The sequence below is a fragment of the Grus americana genome, chromosome 3 (assembly GCF_028858705.1).
Source record: "Grus americana isolate bGruAme1 chromosome 3, bGruAme1.mat, whole genome shotgun sequence".
Classification (NCBI taxonomy): Eukaryota; Metazoa; Chordata; class Aves; order Gruiformes; family Gruidae; genus Grus; species Grus americana.
In genome coordinates this window covers 67,571,946-67,593,666 of record NC_072854.1, presented here as the reverse complement: position 1 = coordinate 67,593,666, position 21,721 = coordinate 67,571,946, and the positions used below count along the sequence as shown (strand labels likewise).

At 40.0% G+C, this 21,721-nt stretch overlaps 2 protein-coding genes across 17 annotated transcripts in view; one reads left to right on the top strand and one right to left on the bottom strand.

Annotated features, from left to right (window-relative positions):
- Positions 1-4,874, top strand: part of SYNJ2 (synaptojanin 2) — a 70,172-nt gene extending 65,298 nt beyond the window's left edge. For all 3 annotated transcript variants that reach the window (XM_054819138.1, XM_054819137.1, XM_054819139.1), the window contains 3 exons: positions 179-287; positions 1,620-1,822; positions 3,699-4,874. In XM_054819138.1, the coding sequence (XP_054675113.1) occupies positions 179-287; positions 1,620-1,822; positions 3,699-4,502 (1,116 nt within the window). In that variant the 3' untranslated portion in view covers positions 4,503-4,874. The remainder of the gene's footprint in view (positions 1-178; positions 288-1,619; positions 1,823-3,698) is intronic.
- A 117-nt stretch (positions 4,875-4,991) lies between these two features.
- SERAC1 (serine active site containing 1) overlaps positions 4,992-21,721 on the bottom strand; it is a 29,788-nt gene continuing 13,058 nt past the window's right edge. For 8 of the 14 annotated variants that reach the window (XM_054819140.1, XM_054819150.1, XM_054819141.1 and 5 more), the window contains 9 exons: positions 20,858-20,938; positions 19,606-19,768; positions 16,622-16,772; positions 15,646-15,787; positions 14,753-14,853; positions 13,107-13,204; positions 12,378-12,560; positions 11,756-11,899; positions 7,578-9,856 (listed from right to left, as the gene is read on the bottom strand). In XM_054819140.1, coding sequence (XP_054675115.1) covers positions 9,720-9,856; positions 11,756-11,899; positions 12,378-12,560; positions 13,107-13,204; positions 14,753-14,853; positions 15,646-15,787; positions 16,622-16,772; positions 19,606-19,768; positions 20,858-20,938 — 1,200 coding nt within the window. In that variant the 3' untranslated portion in view covers positions 7,578-9,719. The other 6 variants (XM_054819151.1, XM_054819152.1, XR_008576239.1 and 3 more) reach the window with 5 other exon arrangements.

Genomic DNA, 21,721 nt, shown 5'->3' with positions numbered 1-21,721 from the left:
AAAGATGTATTATCTGCCAAAAGACTCCCCACCATTTCTGTAGTATTTATAGATTGCTAAATAGCCACTGGTGAAACTAGAACTTTCCAGGTATGTGAGCTTAGCTGTAAGATTACAGGTGTACAAGAAAACAAAAGAGTTTTCTCAAGATTACTCATTCTCTTATTTTTTTTTAAAGCCTAAAGTCCGGACTGGAATAAGTAAACCTTACAATGTCAAGCAGATCAAAACCACCACAGCTGAGGAAGCAGAAGAAGCTATTAGATGTCTTATGGAAGCTAAAGGAGGTGAGCACAGCTTTCTAACTGACTTCTAAAAATCTTTAAATAAAGAAATCTGTAGGTGTATTCATCCTTCCCGTCATAGCCCAGATGTACGCATGTCTATTCAGAAGCTCACCTGAACGCTGCCATACACATTCTTGCAAGATTGTATTTAGTGTTCTCTGTCAGTTTTGATAATATTGACCTTTTTTTTCAAGATGACTCAAGTTCTATATTTTGGTGTATAATCTGTTACGAGGAGCACCTTGGGTTAGTTATGTCCAGATTTAGTCTGAAAAATTAAAAGATAAAGATGGGATCTTCCTAAGCTGCTGATGCCTGTTTTAGCTCAGAGTTACATAAAGGATAGTTGCCACTCTATTAGCAAAAGCTCGCTATTCCAAGTGGGACTAGAGAGCAAGCACAGCTATGGGAGAAATAACCTGGATTCTGTTCATATTTGGACAGCAAGTATAGTTGTAACCCAGATAGATAGATGGAAGCTTGTGCCACGTCACCTTGAATAGCTAAGCTACAAGGCTGCTCTGTGTGCAGGCTCTCTGTGTAATCCCTGGAGAAGAGAGATTCTTGAAGGCAGGTTACAGCAGGAAACTAGCATAGGTATTGAAACTTAGGCAGTGTGAATGTACCCTCCAGGAGTGCAGGTAGTCTTTCTGCTGATGCTGTATGAAGGAGAAAGAATGCAATGTGACTCTGAGATAGTTACCTGAGTTTGCAAGGCGCTCAGTTAAGGAGAAAAACATCCCTGTTCCTTTGTACATAGAGTGAATGCAGTTTGGAATAATCCAATTTAATTAGAAATATCATAAAGGCATCTTGATGTTTGTTCCTTAGAGTGCTGTACATTTGTTTTAAATGATATTTACTCTCCATTAATTTTGAAATTCACATTAAGCATTCCACTCAGTGTTGGTAAGGAAGCCAAGTCCAGTCAGTATCACTTTCAGTCCCTTGTGCTCTACCACCATTTGGCATTTACAGTTCTTCCCAAAGTACAAGATGCGCTCGGTATTGTTATCTTGATTATCCAGATAAGGACACGAGGGCAAAAGGAGACTCAGGACGTGAGCCCCATACTCCTGAACTCCCAGCTGGTGTTTTATCCACTTGGCCACGTGGTGGCACAGCACCATGGGGTTGGCATTTTCCCTAACTGACTCTTACAAATGTGACAGGATTGCAAAGGTCTCTCTCTGAGTATTTCTGAAACCTACCTTCCTGGCCTGAGCCAGCCTCTTAGGCATGCACGTGTTGGGAAACATGATTGTGAAAGAAATAATTATCTTGAAGCTACGTTCTGATCAGGCCAAGACACTATTTGGTTTTGCTTTTCAGGACTACAGGAAGATGCAGTAAAGCCTGCTCCAGCTAGAAACCAAACGTTCACCAAAGCCGAGCCTCTTCCCAGCATCACAAAGTCAGCATCATTTCAAGGGTTGCAGGCAGGACCAGCGCTTGTGCCCCATCGCCCACCACCCAAAGTTCCAGCTATGAAGAAGCCAGTACCTCTGCAAAGGACCGGAGCCAAGGCAGAAAATGTAAGAGGGGTGCAGCAAAATGCATGCAACCTCCATTACGCAGTGTGTACGATGGCAAGAGGGGTAGGCTGTTGAAACAGTTTGTATGAAGTCCTGTCATTTAAAGTTCTTAGTCAGCAGGCGCTGAAATGATTTTGTGTATTGTAGTCACTAAGGCATAAAAATGTAAGAAAGATCGGAAAGGAAATAGTCTTGCGTTCCTTACTCAGCCGTATTCAGCTTTTCTATTTGTCAGCCTATTCTCTTAGATTTTGTTACTTTTCTTCTGGTTTGCCTAAACCTTGTCAGAATTTAGAACTCATCCCTTCTTTATCACAGTATTTACTTTTGACCACGTCACAAGTGATCTGCTCTGTAACGGTTTGAGGCAGCTGGGTTCTGTCCCCTGTTCAAAGACATCTAATTTTCTCACACACCTTGCAATGGGATTCAGCCTTTCACTTGGAATTCTGGATTCTACTTAAGAGTTCACGTTCTTAAAAATACAAAGCTGTATGTGTTCTGGTTTTAATCTCTGTCAGTCAGGTTTGTACAATGGAGATAATAGTTCTTCACCTTTAGAGCTGCTAAAATGATTATTTAATGGTGAAAGCAATTTAAGTACAAGAGAAAGACAAATATAACCTTCTATAGTCTTCCTTTGACAGAACTTCTGCTAGGAAGCTCTGTTCTAAATTGTTAGGACTCCTGACTTACCTTCCTTTGCAAAGGTGTTCAGCCTTCTCTATCGTGGACTTTATGCCATCTCTACTTAGCAGATTCACAAAAGAAAAAAAGCAGACAGCACAGCGCATGCCCTTTCCTTAAACATTCAATAACAATGAATGGGCTGGTTATTTTGTTTATGTTGTCACCGTTCCCAGGGCACTCCTGAAAGATGCTGAGAGAAATCGCTATTTTGGCATTATATGAGATCTCCTGCAGCAATATTATCTAGTTCAGTTTGACTCTGTTTCAGACTTCCAGTCTTTCCTCCATCTGAGTGGGTTCAGATGGGAGTTGTGTACTTGAAAACCTCTACCCAATCCACCTCTGTTGTTAAAAAAAAAAAAAAAATGCAATCAAATGTAAGCAACTTAACAAAAGCCTATAGACAGAAGTGGCACAGGATATGTCCATCATGAAATTTTGACTGAATATTTTGACTGCACTAAAAAGCCTGTATATTACCTTTTAATAGTATGGGAGTAATAAAGAATTAAAATGCTTTCATTCAGTCACACTGAGTGTGAGGAATCTGAAACAGCCCCTGCCCTCTTGGACTGATCTGGGTTCCAGTTATTTATATATTTTTAAATGGTGAATATACGCTAGATTGTACTTGTAGCTTCAGTTCCTAGCATCAGTGAGACATGGCAGAGCCATTAACACATTTATTGGGTTAGCTTCAAGTGAATTGTCCTTCAACCTTATGTATCGGAACATACCCAAAGGCATGTGCTAATGGCTCCATTAATTTAGCCCTCCCCATGCATTCTTGCTTAAATAATACTAGTCAGCGGAGAGAAGAAATAACACAGTTCTGAGGAGATACTTATTTAATTTGTCCCAGAGCAAAATCCTAACATGAAAGAGAGCTGGTCAGAGAGAGATGTATTTCTCATACAGGGAGCGAACAGGCTGTGTAGGGTCCTTGTCCTCAAATAGCACCCTGTAAAAGGACACTGGTCCAAGGCACGCTGCACAAGAACAGAACCAAGCAAGTAGTGTGGAACTGTGCTGTCAAGCCTCCTCTTCCTACTGCGCTTTTTTTTTTTCCTTCCAGTGTTGTCAGCTTTTCTCAGTACTGCCATCAATAAGACTTGCAGTAGTAGTGACTCTGAGGTCACAAAAAGGTGCCCTTTTTGTTCTCATATTTCTTCTTTTTCCCTCTCAGGCCATGTCTACAGAAGAGCAATCTGACCAACAGACAGTTCAGTCTCCTTTTGGCTTGCCAGAGCCCTGTCCAGAAGCCGGACCTGTGCTTAGTCCAACCAAGATTACTCCAGTCCCTAAACCCAGAACACCACAACCTGGGAAGCCTCAGGAGAGCAGGGGGAGCAGTGAAAGGGAGCCACCCTCAGCTGCCTCAAGCATGGCCAAGGCCAGCGTGCTGCCTCTCGCGAATGCTTCCTTTGCCCCAAAGGTGCCTCCACGAAGAAAGAAGTCAGCTCCTGCAGCTCTTCATCTGCAAGTTCTGCAGAGCAGCAACAACCCGCTTTTTAGTGGGTTAACGTTCAACTCCAACAGCAACAATCCCGGGTTCTGCCCCCAGACTCAGGATGCTCATGTCCCAGCACAGTCGGCTCTCTCAGCTCCTCTGCCCTCTGCCAGCCCAGAAAACACCACAACTAAGCAGCTGGCACCAAATGCTGCAGAATTGATGGCTAACCTTCAGGGCCCTCCTGTAGCAGGTGGCCAGCATCCACAGCTCCCAGATACCAGCTCCCTTCCAGAGAACACCAGTCTTTTGGACCTGGACACAGATTCTTCCTGCCCTCTTTCCATACAGGCGGCATCAGCTACTTCTCCAGCACATACTCCAGAGAAATTAACATGCCCCAGCTTGAAAGATTTCAGTCACTGGGTTACGTTTAGTGATGATGAAGACAGTGGCGCGCTGTCAGAAGGGTTCAACAAACTGCTTCTCTTAGAACAAAACAAAAATACTTTGAACACAAATACCGATTTAGAATTGTAAAATTTGTCCCCTTAGTGTTCCTATAGAAATCATAACTATGATGCAAAATGAAAATAAATCTTCTGCACCAAGATTTTTATTTAAGGAAACAGATCATCTGTCCAAGCTCCATTTCATTCTCATGTTTAAAGATAAAGATACTGCCCCTGGAGGGAAGTGTACAGACTATATACAATCTAACATTATCTACAGCTTGTTTGATAAGTTCTTTATTCTAAGTTATTTCTTTTTATTAATCCATCTTAAGATGTTTTATTTCATTTCAGGTACAAATCACATGTAAGAACATGTAATGATGTTAAGAAAACCATTTTCCTCTGAAATTTATATATTAATCAGTTTCTGTAACTTGAAATAAAGCACCCTTATCTTGAATTGTTAAGACTGCTGCAGTTATTCTGGCACCACCATCCGAAAGGGGAATATATATGCACCAGTATAACTACAGCTGCAATGCCCAGAGTAAGACTAACAGACAGTAACTACCACAATCTGTTCTACACAGGTTCTTACAAACAAAAGGTTTCAAAGATGACCATTTTCAGTAGTTCAGCCTGAGGGACGCACCCCATTACCCACTGTACAAACTCCAGGCAAGCACTCCTTTGCTTCTCCCTTAGGTTTAGCCAGTATTCCACCAAAGCCTATAGGACAAGTATTTTAGGTGAGGCTATAAGTCACTTACTGTGGTGGGCTGGCTCATGGTGCATTGCTGCTCAGCAAAAAGCAGACCTGATCTTCCTTAATGAAGTCATCTCTCATTTATTAGCAAGCCAGCAGTCAAGCGCAAGGTTTTGGTGAGGATAATCCATGGTGCTAAATGTGCCTGTTACCTGCTGTAGCCGCACAGGCTTTTGCCTTGCCGGTGCAGTAAAACTACACTATAGGTGCCATTTGTTCAAAGCAGGAGTTAAAAATGACAAACGGATTGTAACTTGATATGAGAAGCATCAAGAATGTACATTATTAAAGGAAGGAGAGCATTTTTTTAAGCAGCTGGTGAAGCCGAAAAAGCCCTTGTTTTCAGATTTTCTTTTGCAGAAAAGATGTATTAAAAATAAAGAAGTACAGAGGTTTGGGGGGGGGGTTTAATTGGAAAATTAATTGGCTTGTTCTCAGCTTCTTGGAAACTGGGAATTCAGCCATTTTCATACTTGCAATGCCTACCTGGTTCACTGCCGCTGCCAAATTTCGAACATAAGACATCCTGTAAGAGTGGATGCTGCCTGAGCACATGCCATCCTCCTCTGCTCCCTCATTTGCCAGACACTTCAAAAAAAATTCCTCAAAACCTTCAAAGGCCAAACCAATAAAACCCAGTACTAAGCTTCTTATGTGAGTGTCAGTTTAACATGGTAGCAGGCTGGCGAATAATGCCAAAGCAAGATAGTTGTTTCCCTACAAGATGACACAGAGCCTTAGCCTCTTCATCCTCCTCTTAAAAAAAAAAATACAGTGAATATTTATGGGCACATTTCAGTATAAAACATTAAGAGCAGTAAAAAAGAAAGAGTACGTTATATGGCCATATCCAACATTTTCTGCAAAGATAATTAACAGCTCTAGGACAGCTAATTTACATGTTAATGAAAGTGTTAGCAGGAAAGCCAATTAAAGTGGATTTATACAAGTCAAATAAAATCTGCTTTATTACTCTCCTTGAATAAGAGAAGTATCTGGCCTTTAGCATTATATCTTATGTCTATGTACGTGGCAAGCTGCCCACTGAAGTATGAATCCCAGCAGCTAGCTGGTTTATACCATCAGTGACAGCATATACTGTTCAATCGCAGCAAATCAAGGGAAAGGAACAGCCTGTCCAGCTGAAAAAGGTTATGGCAAAGAATGAGGGATCTCCTGTCTCAATATATTACCTTGCACACTGGTGCCCAGCACCCTGGCCAAGTGTCTGTTCTCAGCTCTGCTGCCCATTCTCACTGAGACATTATCGATGGAAACCAGTGTTCTCGGTGACAGCCAACAGTCTTGAGGGCCATATAATGGGTGGTAGGGAGTGGTTATCCCATCACATTTTTCACGTTCTGAACCCACTTGGAAATCTTAAAATTGTTGACACTGGCTGTGAAGCCAGGTATGATTTACCAGATGCACGTATACAAGCATGTGTGTGCTTATTTAACGTGAGAGCCTTTGGCAAGAGACTAACTCCATGTGAACTTGCTCAGGACCCTGTAGAACAGCAACTTTCAGTTGCTACAGGCATGCTGGTTGTTCAGCTGCATTTGTGTGGGGGGTGGTAAGTGGTTCTCCTTGGTATAGCAACTGCCCGATTCAGCTTTGTTACGTGGGCGATCACTGAAACAAACAGAAAGAGAAACAAAACCAAAATGTTGTTTAGAATTTCCACTCCAACAAAACAGCACTTTTGCTTTTTCCTTTTTGTCCACAATTGACATTTTCACCAGATGGGAAGATTTCTCCTTTCTAGCTAGCTGCTCTGCCTGGCACCATGGAGCACAAATCATAGTGAAAGCCAGTTTGTACTACTGTAATCACTGCAATTAACAACGTGATGACTGTTGCTACAGGAAGTACCAATACGGTTATACAAGAGTGCTGGACAACAAGTACAAGAGGACCGACAAACTCCTATTAGCCCGCCCTTCCTGTTTTACTATTATAGTCTTGGATGCCACAATGCAGATGAAATATCACCTTCTCAGGCAATTCACACATACCCGATAGCCACAGCTGCAGCTGGGATTAAGGGCATACTTTGAGACCTTTTACATGAAGGCACTATTCTGAATTGATGTGACACCAGGGAAGCATGAAAGCATAAGTTGTTAATGGGAAGCAGACATGAATGCTATGGAACAGAGCCTCTGGCCCTTGAAGCAATGTCTCTGCATGCGTTAGGGGGCACTTCTGCAAAATCTAAAACCACAACTGAAAAACTGTTCAGTTTGGCAAAACAGCGATGACCGGCTGCGCTCTCCAGTAGTATGTCTCTTACCCTTCATCTTCTGTAAATGTTACATTCTTCCAGCATGAGACAATCACTAAAAAATAATGCAGGTCTTTAACAAAAGCGAACACAATCCAGAGCATTCATTTTGGCAGATCATTCACCTTTACTACATTTTGTGGCACATCCAGTACATTTTTGAAAACACATTTCATTACTATATTAAAAAAACCAAACAACCACCAACAACCAAAAGCAATCCCCCCCTCAAAATATTAGTTTTAAAAGTTACACATATATACATACAGTTACAAAAAGGAGAAAGTTGCCTCAAGAGTTCCAGTTAAAGTAACAAAACATAGGTGCATTTACTGAGATTAATGTATAATGTCATTGATCTGACGAATCCCTGTAAGCCAAAGAAGTCTATTAAAATCAATACAAGACTTGTAATAATCGAATGCGTGTTTAGTGTGACAAGTCTTGTCTATTTGCAGTGAATTCCACATTCCCTCTACTTTGTGAATACAAAGTGTTCTCATAAATTTACACTCTGAAGTTTAAATCACAGTGTAAAAAGGATAAACCTCTTTAGAAGTTAGGACAGTTCTGTTACATCTTCTATCTGAAATACTGCCATGCAGTGTTCTCACCTACATCCCCGTTGGGGGGAAAAAAATGTTCTTTTTGCCAGCGTAGTGCTGTACGTTTTCCGTACTGCTCTTGGGAGTTTTAGTACACAACTCCAGCAGGTCAAGGCTCAGCTCCCAGAAGTGTAATTTCAGATGCAGTGTCCTCCTGGGCTGGAGTGCTCTGAAGTGAGACCAGCTGAGGGGGACTCAGGACCTGGCAGGCCTGCAACGGCCACTGGCACCTGCACCAAGCCCACGCAGAATGGCAAGGCGCATCCCATCTCTTTGGTAGCTTTCCTAGCCATCATTTTAAGGCCAGTAATATTAGATCCATTTCACAGAAGTGATGCTAAGAGATGTCTTAAGCCTGTCATCAGTACAGGCCTTATTTAACAAACGGTCAGCTAGGGCAGTATAGCCTAATCATAGCCTACAGCTGTTTTCAAAAACAGTGGGGGGTGGAAAGAAAGGAAGGAAAGAGACCACAATTAGACCAGGCTGCTTTTAACTACATTGCAAACTATCTAAGACTTTAAAAAAGTGACCGAGCGCTGCCATTTTTTTTCCCAAAAAATACTTACTTCTCATCAGTACTGTTAAGGTATCCTTAACACAAACTCAAATAAGACAACACTGCTGGTTTTCTCTATATCTGCACCAATAAATACACTTGGGCCTCAAAAAACCAAAACATCTGGGATCTTCTGCATTTCCAGTGGGAACTTATGATCACCTGAATTTTTTCCCTGCTTTACTTTTTCTCTACCTGAGCTCCAAACTCTAAGCATCAGCTTTCTTGTCAGGGCCTACATTTGTCTTACCCCACTTGAGCATTTTCAGTGCTCTTCTTTAAATCAGTTCAAGAAAAAGCTTCTGAACAAGTAACACATCTACCCAGGACAAGCTACCAACCTATCTCTTTCTCCTGCAGAAAACAGATGCCATATTTGCTGACGAATCTGGGTGGTCTATTAAATGAAAAGGCAAGTTACAAAAAGTCCTGTAATTGGGCCACTAGACCAAAATGGTACCTTTGTTCACCTGGATAAACTTCCTCAGGCTCCAGTGAGACCACTTAACATGGACAGTAAGCCAAAGCTCCGAGGCAGCCACATGCTGCTTCTCCCTTTTGACACAACAAATAACCACCTCAGTTAGTTGTTTCTGATCCTCTCTAAAAGGCTTCAGTCCCAGATGCATATTTACCGTAATGAGGCCACCTACCTCCAGAGCAAGCTTTATTTTTATTTTATTTTTGCTAAAAGAAGATATCCTGGGCATTCTCCATAGCCTAGTTGTGTTGCTCCAGAGGGATATCTGTACACTGAGTGGACCTTCTCTTTGGCCGAATCCCCCATCCCCTCCCAGTGAAGTCGCTGGAGAATTTACACACATTTTGTCGACAGATCATGGTCCCTCTAAGCCAATGCTCATTTTCTTTTTGCCAAGTTTACAGGACTTCAGTTTGTATTTGTTTTGAATACATTTTAGAAATAAGTTGGAGAGATGTCTAAGTTGGAGATGCACTGAAAATTATTTTAGCAGCAGATACTACTGACAGCATCTTTACAGTTCTGCAGATCTCCTAGCAAACGTTAGGAGAACTTACTGTGTTACACCAAATGCAGGCAATAAGCAGTCAAGGATGGCAAAAACTCAGTCTCCAAGTTCTTGGGCTAAAACATCCTGAATGAACTTCAATGTACGTTGGTACAGGAAAGCATCCTTCTTCTTTGGCTTACAAATATTTAGATGATTAACATCCACTGGAATAAGGTCTCCAATTCCTAAGTCTGGGAGAGGAAGAAAAAAAAAAAAAGGATGAAGAAAAAAAACCTACTAAAGTCTGTAAGATCACCTAGACTGAAAAACATATTTCGCATCAGCAATTTCTCTCTCAAAAGCAACTCCTCCTGTCTTCAGCTTAACTGTTTTGCCTTCATTATTTTTAATGTGCTAACAGCATCAACACACACTGTTGTAGTCAGAGCTATACACTGCTACAAAACCCACACTGGTTAACCATTAGGTCAGAGTTCTACTACATTTATTGGGAATATACATTTCTCCATACAGACAACTCTGAAGAATCAGAGCTTCCTTTACCAACACCTGACTGACAGCAAACTCCTGGCTGAAGTTTAAGCCTTGACATGAACAGGGATAGGGTTTAATCCAGGGTACCCAGATTCTGATCACCACTAATTGCCCATATTCCTTATAAAAATACTTTGATGTAGAAGTTAAAAATGGGACTAGAATGAACCTGAAATATGCCAGAAATTACTACACACATTTCTGGGGAAGTGAAAAATTTACCTTGCTTAATTGTAGAATACAAGTATTCCATTTTCAGCTACTGATTTTGGGGTCCACTACAGCATTTACTCTTTCCTGACAGCTGTCATTACTAGTGAACTTTCCAGTTGGGATGCTGTGACTGCCACATTCCAGTTTATTATCTATTCACTAAACCTCCTGAGAAATCCTCCACTTTGCTTGGAACTCTGTATCTTTAACCATGTAAAATTACGGTAAAGCAGGATGAAGGTTTGCTTGCACGTGCCCAGGCATGCATGTAAGAAACAGTGAGCATACTGCTTGTCAGCCTGGGCTTTGAACAAAATGAGTGGTGTGCCACTGAACCGTCACGTACCCTCTAAAGGCTTTCAAGAGAGCTCATGTGCTGCACTGTGTGTCACCTCTAGAAGAGGAGAAATAAGCTACAAAATTATAAGTGTACAACACTTATCTGTGCACTCTGTTATCTAGCCCTCTTTTTCATTTTGTTTTGTTAAATCAAAAAAACAAGTGCCCAGTTTTTCAGTCCTCATCAATAAAGTTGCATCAGCAACATTTTCACAAACAATTGCTTGTTGAGAAGACATACTGAAAAAGTACTGCTAAATATTGACTCGGGAGAACAAGGATGTATAGTCTGCCTTTTTCAGAGCAACTAACCTTGCATGTAACCCAGTGGATTTAGCTGGTGGAAAGCCTGATCTAAAACTCAATAAAGCGATAGTACCTTACAGGTACCTTGGGCAGTGCAGAAGAAGGTTTTGCCCAGGGAAAACATGAAAATATCAGACTTAAAACACCCATAAACAAGGCAAGGGAAGAACTGTCTGGTGTTCCCTTCTCCTACAACAGGCAAAAAGATGGAGGAAATTCTTCAGGAGGTAAACTCTATTGCTTGAGTACCTGAGACATGGAAGATAAAGGACTCTTAACATTGAAAAACAGCTTTGTGACTTTTTCCTTCCATTAGCAGTTTGCTAATTTTCTTTCTTATTTTTTAAAGGAGGAAATAGCTGGAATTTGCAGGAGCTTCTGAAACACTATTCAGCCTACCTATACAAGGATAAACAACAGTTACTCATAATTACAAAGCAAAGGACTACAACAATGTAACGTTAGACCAGGGTCTACCCTGCTTTTTTCAAGCAAGCGTTACTCACATTTAGAAAAGTCAAAACAACCGCTATTCTAAGATATAAATGTAGCTGTGTCTGATCTCAGCAAGGCGACTGTAGTTTAAACTCAGCCAGAAGTTTAAACAAACCCCCTCACAACATAACAGAGGTATTTTTTCTAGGTCCTTCTACCGTAGCATTTATAATCCTTCCTCATTATTGATGCTTACATGAACATATACAAAATTAAATAAATTAAATGGCTATTTGACTTACTTGCTGATTCCAGAGGTACAACATGCAGTTTTATCATGCTGCCTATGTGTGTTGGTAAGGTTTCTGCAAAACTCAGCACTGAAAATTTCTTATCTTTGGCAAAAGACAGGAAGTCATCATTCAGCTCTTTAAGGGCAGGAGAATCTGAGAAAAAGCAACATAATTTTTGCAGTGTTATCTTGAACATAAGATTATAGCATTTGTCTGGCAAGACTGCACTCCTAAAGAGATGTTTTGGAAAAATTAATACTCCAGTAAAAGGAGTACCACTTTGTTTGTAATCCCTTTTTCCAGCTATCATATGTAACCATTGTTTATTTCAGCATATCATGGAATTTATGTAGAAGAGTTTAATGTCCAGTACATGTTGAGTTACTACATTCCCAAATGGCCTAAACTACTCTTGTAGAAATTTGTTCTGATTCCCTATTTTCCCCTCACCTCTGCAATCAAATGAAACAGTTACTCAGAATTACTTACAGTAATTCAATATGCAACCCAAAACATAAAAAGAGAGTTTGTTGTTTTTATCCAGCTTTTTTCCTGACAGCACAATAAAAAAAAGCATCATGAACAGATTAGCATAGATCCCCGCTGTTAAATGGTAGCAAAGTGAGCATACCCTTGCTGAGTTCTTTAACCTCCACAGATGGAAAGAGAAGATATCTGGCATTTATAGAATATTCAGCCAGCTGGGAACCATGGTGAGGTACGCTATAAAATATGATTCCTCTGGTGTTGTTTACAATTTTATCCATTTCTGGATTCTTGGAAGCATCCACCAGCATCTTTTTAACTAGAAGACCTGGCAACGGAAACTGAATTAATGCAGGGATTTAAACCACTGAAAATAACAATCATGCTATATTATCCATGAAACAACTAACCATATTCTTGCCTCAGTTGATTAGTCCTTAGTTTGTCAAATATGTAAGATTAAGTTGAAAAAAACCCCAAACAAAACCTGAGAAGGCATTAAAATAAAACATCAATGAATGATGCAAATCCGATTTTGGTTTGCTTTAAGTGTTGCTAATGACATTTACTATATGCCTGATCATGGAGAAAATTTTGCCTCTGGATTCCCATTTGTATGAATTTCCGCTCATTGATTTAGTGTTTTTAAATCAACACGATAAAAAAACCCAACAATAAAAATCCTTTCAAAATGTATGTGCTACTGAATATAATGCATTAAGAAAGTACAAATCTATTTTGCATTTTTAGGTCTTTGCAAATTTTTTAGATAAGCTATTCTGAATAATTGCATTTCAGCCTGAACGTGGTTAGCAGCTTATTCTGAAGTATAACGGCAGATAAACACTTTATATCAAACAGGCAATGTGCTTACCACCCATGCTATGTGATACCCACACCAGAGGTCTGTCTCCAATCCCAGCAGCTCTGAGCTTGTTGAGCAGCTCATTGCTCCTGTAAGCAATAGACTTCCTGCAAAGAAAAATCAAACACAAGCATGACAAAGCATGATAGGTTAAAAGGCAATGTTAAAACAGAATGAATTTTCAGTGCTGCACATTTATGAAGGTGAATTAGGTACATAAAACATTAATTGCTTAATTATTGTTGCTACATTGACAAATGCCAAAAACTTTTGTAAGCTTGGCTTCACAAGGACAACAGGAATTGCGCTAAATTCAGTTTCTTGATCTTGCTAGAAAGTTTTATTTTAATTTCACTCACTACTCATTTCCTTTAGCTTTAGTTCCACAAATCTCTTTATGGGTTTTTAGATAGTTTCATTTACACATTGAAACAAAATGATGTTTTCATTTTATGAAAGTATCATCAATGCATAGTGAACTTTATCCCCTGAAACAAGAATATATCTGATGTCTGACAAAAACGTACTTCGCTAAACAATGCTCAAAATGTGGAGCAATGTACAGGAAATTAATAACTAAATGCATGATCAACCAATACATTAAAATATCACAGATAATGTCCATTATACTTTCCAGACAATAATCTCCAAATGCTTTGTATTGAAATAGTATAAAAGTACAATAATCTCCAATTTATAAATGAAGAGACTGAGCCCTGGAAAGGATAAAGGTTGAAAATGAATCTGTGGTACAACAAAAACAAAACAAACGCCAATTCCCAATCTAAGCTTTAAAGCGCAACATTGTTACTCCTTGCAGCTAACAAGAACCAAACATAGAAGACCCTTGGATAATGGCAACATCAGGATACTGGGACAACCACTGTGCAGAGTCTAATTCACCTCATCTCTCTTGCTGCTCAGCATTCTCGCTAGAAATTACTATTATAACACATATGAAAAGGATACTCAAATGTGTCTTTTCAGCTGAACAATAGGCTTTAGGACAGCTGAGGGACATGAAAATTCCCATTTGAAACAGTGAATGAGCCCCTATACTTGCAGCAATCGTAAGGTTGTGATACTACCGCTACATCTTTGTTCCTGCTAGTTAAAAATGTCTTGAATATCTTTCATTTTTTATTAACCATATCAAATTATAAAATAATCAAATACTATGCTTGGGTGACCATAAGTAGCAGGTAATGTAGTTTCCCATTTTGTAATGAAAAAGACATTATCTTTAAATAAATAAATATGTTTATTTCTTTTTCAAATTTTCTTTCATTATACCTACTCCAGATGGACACAGGATAAAAGTTCTCTTGTAGAAGTGACCACCTACATGGTTTTTACTGTCACTGTTCCGCCTAATTTCAAATAGGCCTATTGACAGCCACGTCTTCCTTATTTTTTCCGTGTTTACATGCCAGAACAGACTGCAAGAATTTACGAAGTTGCCACAAGTACTTATCCATAAGGCTAAAAAGCGCACGTATACCGTGACTGTACCTAATGTTTTTCCAAATTTGATTTTCAAGTACAAAAGTAAAAGTTAAATTAAATTCACTGTTTCACACCACGTGATCCCAAGGATCAGTTTCACAGGTCTCCGTCCTGCCCCCTCTCCAAACTGCAGACACCTCATTTGTTACCTGTAAGCCTCAACAGGACATTTTGCTTTCCAGTCACTCAAATGGGTGTCATATTCCACAGATATGATTCTAAGGGCAGGACAGTCTGAAGCCAGCCATGTCTAAATTAAAGCAAAATGAAACCAAAAGGAGTTTATAATTGAATTACTTAAATTCTTGCAAGCAATTTATCAGCAATGGAGCAAAGATGTTACTATGGGGACAATATCACGCAAGATTTCTGCACTTCAGTTAATCCCCAAACACATCTTACACCTAGACTATTATTCTTTTATTACAGGCTGGTGAACTCTAGTCTGTTCCCCAGCCACAAAGTAGGCAATGGATGGAGATGGATTGCTAACTCGTGCATTCCTGGCTCCCTCTCCTGGGTGAAACAAGAATTACTATGATTACCAACAGGACTGATCAGTTTAGGTTTTACAGAGATACTTTGGTGGCTATAGCACTGTGAATTGCTTGAAGCAGTAATTACTTATTTACCAATAATATTTAAGTAGCAATTTGCAAAAATTGAGGTACTTGGATACCCATGTAAGAAAGCATACTTATTTTAAAACATCATTGTATGTCTTTTTCTCAGCAATAACATTGCATTAAAAAAAAAAAAAAGAGCATGAGGAAAGCAGCCATTGCCGCCTCTTTCATTAGCAGAAGAATGATGCTGACAGCATTAAATTTAGCAGGGATTTTTCTTTGCAAGAACCACCTATCCAAAATTTCAGCTTGCTAACGAAAAGGTATCGGGAACTTAGAAAGTGCTATTTGTATAATAGATTGAAAGTCATTTGATTCGAAATAGGCAACTGCCAGACTGTAATTCTAGATCCTCTGGACAGCTCTCATTAGTAAGAAAACAGTGGCCGCATGTGAAGATGTTACTGTCTTTTTACCTTTGGCCAGCACTGGCTATAGTCCTCTTCCCCTTCTGAAGTCTTTTCATCCAAACGCCGGTCAATGTCTTGCTGTCGCCAGGTCTTAAATGCTGCTCCCAAAAGACCATGAACAAAAAGGATGTCTGCTCTGATGGGCTGACTGACAGAGAAAAAGGAATTTTTAAGAGATGCATGGTACATATTCTTTTAGCAAATTAAATTCACACAGAACTTTTAACCTAGGGGATGCCAAAATGCTATTTTTAACACTATATGGGATTTCTTACCTCATGGACAACAGTCCATGACATTTCACGATATTTCAAAGAGGACAGTCAGATCAAGATAAAAAACAAGGATATAACCAGAAGGGAGAGATATAAAAAGAAGTATGGAAAGTACCCACATCACAAGTCATAATTTTGTATAATGATAAACACCATTCTCTCAACCTACTGTTAATGCAACTTGGTAGTTCTAGCTTTATCATCAAATTAGATCTTCACTGTAACCTGACTAACGCCAATGACCCAGGGAATAGTTGCTCCTAAGTGACATACCATGTTGGAGACTGCTTCAGTCCCAGATATGCAATCACTATTAAAAGAAGCTGAAGCTGTAAATTTCCTGCATCTTAGGCCCACACGTGCTGCTGCCAGTAGCATAATTACAAGGCACTGTATCCCAAGACAGCCAGTGCAAAGGTTAAATGGTTGCAACACATGCAAAGCAGTAATTCATCTCACGGTTTGCGTTTGGATTTTTTCATGCAACACAGTAATACTCCTTTCATGGCTATGGACTGCTCCGAGCACTTCCGTTGTTCTCCTGTTTGAGAATCTAAATTCAGTCCTATCAACCCACCAAAGAACAGGAGGAGCAGGTGACATCAATACAGCAGCACTCTGATGTCAACTCTTCCAAAGTTTTGTACCCGAACAGTGTAACAAGCATCTCAAAAGTACAGCATGTACAATACCTTCTTCTGCTTTACCTGCTACGATATTGCGGATGTAAGACATAAACACCATCTGGATACTTTTCTTGCACTGTGTCCCTGTCTAGATTAGCCAAAGCTCTGGATGCATGAGAAGACTGAATGACATGTGGAGATTTCATTACTTCAGCAAGTACAGAAACCCACCCTACATTGAGAAAATAAAGTGGCAGGTTATCTAATTAGTCATCCAAACAAAAGAATTCAGAAACATCATCCTTCAAAGTATACTTCTGAAAACAGATGTTAAAACTTAAGAATAGTAACTTCAAAGCAAATTATTTCAATCCACTTTACCGCAGAAAAGGCAATGCTAGATAAGTGGAACCTCCAAAATTCAAAAATCCAGACCAGTGAGGAGGCAATGTATTTACGATCTGAAGGAGAACCCCTTCTCAGAAGAAAAAGAAAGTGTATCAGTAGGTCAGGGCAGTTGTTAGAGAGAGAACAGATCTCAAGTCTCATTTTGCAGCTAAGATGCAAAAAAGAGAGAAATGTCCCAGAGAGAAAATGAAGCTTAAAGCATACGAAAGACATAGAAAACAACCCACAGGAGTAATGGTAGGTGAAAAAAAATTATGCTTGCTCAAGAGTACAATCATTTCTAATTTTAAAATCCAGTGTGTGAAAAGCTGTTTAGGGAATTAAAATGTCCCCACTATTCTAAAAATAGTATACTATTTATAGCTAAGCAGCATAAGAAAATTAAGGAAGAAAACCTTTGAATACCATCCTCAATGAAATTTTAAGTCATAGCTACCTTAAGAAAAAACAGACACTTTTTAATACCTTACCTAAGGTGCAAATTATAGTTTCTTAGACATGGGTGAGGATGTTCATAGATTACTGAGAAATGCAAAGGAATATCTTTTATACGCGCACACACACACATATATTTCTTTAAAATCCTGATAAATCTTGTTGCTGCTTAGCAAGAGTGGTCTGTAAATCACAGTTACATTAAAGCTGAGTTCATAAATAAAACCTGGGAAGACTGTGAAGAGAGATTTTCAATGGGAGGCTGATTTGAAAAAAGAAGAAACAATTTACCTAATGAGCACTTTCAAAATCATGCACAATACATTACTAGTAGTATAGCCAGTAAGTTACAAATTCAAGACAGTTTGTTCACTGTGGAATTAGGAAAATAACTGACACGTGAATTTTGTTTAAATGCAAGTACCTTTGAGAACTGTCAGTTATTTTAAGAATTAAGTATTTAAATTACATTTCTAAGCAGAATAGATGTTGACCACTGTGCAAGTTCTCCTTAAGAAGAATTCTACCTAAAACCTTTTTTCAGTTCCCCAAATAAAATGAAAGACTGCCAAGCTAGTCTGATTAAAACTAGCAAGGTCTCTGGTTCTTATAATTTTCTCTTAAATGAGCCAAGATGAAGGGTCAAAAATAGTGCTCAGAATCCTTCTGCCCCCAGACACCACATCACAGCTACTACACAGTGCATCATTGCTTTTCTTCCTCTTCCTGTGCTGGCAGTTTTTGCAAAGAAAACGAGCCTTAGCAGTTCTTTCTTCTTATGCATCACCCAGCAACACAAGGGAAGTCTTTATCAACTCCTGACCAGCAGCATTCAACCACTCTGCTCTGGAGTCCCGTTTACTGCCTAAAATTGTGTTTGTACTGAGAGTTCTGGCCCCAGGAGCTGCTGACTTTGCTCTTAAAATCTCTTCCTCTATATGTATGGTTTTAGCAGTCATCATAAGAATGTAAGAATGGTGCTAGAGCTCAGACCAAAGGCCTTTGTAGTCCGCTGTCTTTCTCAAAAAGTGAACAGTAATGGAAGTTGCAGAGCAATACAAGAATAGAACAATAAAAGGGCAAGTGCATAATGCTGATTTGCCACTACACTCTCTCAACTTTCTACAATGAACTTGGCTTCTGTATGTAGAGCTTTATAGACTTTTCTTTCCATTAATTTGTCTAATCACTTTTTGAAGCTTTGTAAGTCATCAGCAACCGCAATGTTTTGTGGCAAGTTTTAGTTTGGTCATGCACCGTATGGAAAAAATATACATCTATTTGTTCTGCCTCTTGATAAATTAATGTACAAGAACCTTTGGTCTTGCGTTACGAGAAACAGCAGATGACCATTCCCTGTTTGCCTTCTCTATGCCAGTGAGGATTTTATAAATCTCTGTCATATTCTCCTTCAGTTGCTTTTTCCAAACTAAGTATCTTAGTCTAGTTATTTGTTCTTTCTATCACAGCTATTCCAAATTTTTAATCACCCTCACAATCTTTCCCTGTGCCTTTGCTATTTCTCCTTTTTGCAATAGGGAGATTAAAAATGAGGCAGACACTAGCTTGGATGTATACAACAGCATATTGATATTTTCTATTTTTATTTTTTTTCCTAGTAAAACATTTGGAATTATTTATTTGGTACAAAACTAGAAGGAATAATTCGATCCTGATATTTAGGGTGTATTAAAAAGGGGGCATCAGAGCAAGGCTCAGCAAAAGTTACTAGCCTAACATGAAACAAGGGAGGGCGAGAAAGTATGTTTCACTTTATTCCAGAAGGTAAGGACTGCAAGCTGGTCTGTTCCTTTAGGAGACTAAACCATAGTCAATTAAAAAACAAATTAAAAAAAAAAAAATCTACAAGGTAGATGATCTGTAAGAGTAGGAAACTCAAAAGACTTTTGCCAGTAATGTGAACTGAACATCAACCAAGTCCAAATTGTCCAAATTTTCACCATCCATCAGACTTAGAACACGTCTGTGGCACTGACATATATTGGCTAGGCAGCATACAGGAGTTCTTAATCAACACTGTCTAAATTTTCTATATTTTTTCCTATTAAAAAAACCCAACAACACCACCTCCCCACCTCCCCAAATACAAACCCCACACCACTGCCATGGTCCGTTGCATTTTACACAAAAGCACTGAATCCACTGAAAATTTTAGCACAGAAATTTGACACTGAGACTGCTTGCATTTGCTTTCCTTTTACCTGCACGTACTATGGATGAATGAAGACGTTCATCCAAAGCCATATTTCCAATAATGCGAATGATGTTCCTTTGTATTTTTGCTGAATCTTTACGTAGCTGGTATATCCTCTGTAGTAGCTGAAGGCCTCCTTTAGCTTCAATTTTATCACAGTGAGAAGAAACCTAGCATTGTACAGTAAATACAATGACAATAAGTAGATGTTCTGTAAAAGGTTCTTTGAGATGCTGTTAATTCACAGATTAGGGAATTTTAAAGAGCCAGTATGATGCAGAGACCTTATTACATAGAAATTCTTATTAATCTAGAACTTATTATGCCATAGTTGAAGAGGAAGTAAATATTTTAATATGCTAAATGCATGATTTATATGGATTTACAACCTGAAAGATGCTGAGTACCATCACTCTACTCTCCTCCACATCTGAAGGAGATGAGATTGCTCTCCACTCGGCATGATCAAATTTCAGCTAAAGTTCCAGAGTCTGAACAGGACAATTGTCTGCATTTGTTAAAGCACTATCTCAACCAGAGCTACTTGTCTTCCTGTTCACTACCTAAAATGCAATCATTATAATCCCTTCTCTTTGAAATACAGAGGTATTTCTACTTTTCAAATAGTACTGCTGTGTGTTGGGTTTGCGTGGCAAGGTTTTGGTAGCGGGGGGCGGGGGGGGCTACAGGGGTGGCTTCTGTGAGAAGCTGCTAGAAACTTCCCCTGTGTCTGATAGAGCCAATGCCAGCTGCCTCCAAGACGGACCCGCTGCTGGCCAAGGCCAAGCCAATCAGCGCCTCTGTGATAACATATTTAAGAAAAAAAAACAGTTAGGGAGAGCTTTTGCAGCTGGAGAGAGGAGTGAGAAGATGTAAGAAACTCTGCAGACACCAAGGTCAGTGCAGATGGAGGGGGAGGAGGAGCTCCAGGCACCGGAGCAGAGATCCCCCTGCAGCCTGTGGTGAAGACCATGGTGAAGCAGGCCGTCCCCCTGCAGCCCAGGGAGGAAGGATGAGGGGGTGTAGAGATTCCACCTGCAGCCTGGGGAGGACCCCACGCCGGAGCAGGTGGAGGCACCTGAAGGAGGCTGTGGCCTGTGGGAAGCCCACGCTGGAGCAAGTTCCTGGCAGGACCTGTGGACCCATGGAGAGAGGAGCCCACGCCAGAGCAGGTTTGCTGGCAGGACTTGTGACCCCGTGGGGGACCCACACTGGAGCAGCCTGCTCCTGAAGGTCTGCACCACGTGGAAGAGACTCACATTGGAGAAGTTCGTGAAGGACTGTCTCCCATGAGAGGGACTCCATGCTGGAGCAGGGGAACGATGAGAGGAGTCCTCCCCCTGAGGATGAAGAAGCGGCAGAAACAACGTGTGACGAACTGACCGTAACCCCCATTCCCCGTCCCCCTGTGCCGCTGAGGGGGGGCGGAGGTTGAAGCCAGGAGTGAAGTTGAGCCCGGGAAGATGAGAGCGGTCGGGGGAGGTGTTTTAAGATTTGATTTTATTTCTCATTCCTCTACTCTGTTTTGCTTAGTAATAAATTCGATGAATTTCCTAAGTTCGGTCTGTTTTGCTTGTGACAACACAGTCACAAGTGAGTGATCTCTCCCTGTCCTTATCTCGACCCATAAGCTTTTTGTTATACTTTGTCTCCCCTGTCTAGTGAACGAGGGGAGTGATAGAGTGGCTCTGGTTGACCCAGCCAGGGTCAACCCACCACATGCTATCATTATTGATCTTAACGGCCACAATAAGTTCTAGTCCAAACAGATGAATATGCACTAATTAGTTGCAGTGTCAACTACTGATATTGGCCAAATGTTTGTAACTTGAACATGTTGTCTACAGTGCTTAAAAATATGTGGCAGCCATGGAACTGCTGATGTCCTCAAGTCTGAGGCTTTCAACAGAGACAGATGTTTGGAATGAGTACTAACAACTTGTTTAAAATTAAAATCTGGAACATAAAAAATTCTAAACTAAGTCAGAATTTCTATGTATATGGAAGATAGGAAAGGAATACTGGCAAACTGCACTTTATCCATCCCTACTACCAATAACAATTTAGTATTCGCAATGCTATTTCTCGGTGTTCTAGGTTTCTGAGCAATTAAGTGCATGCTG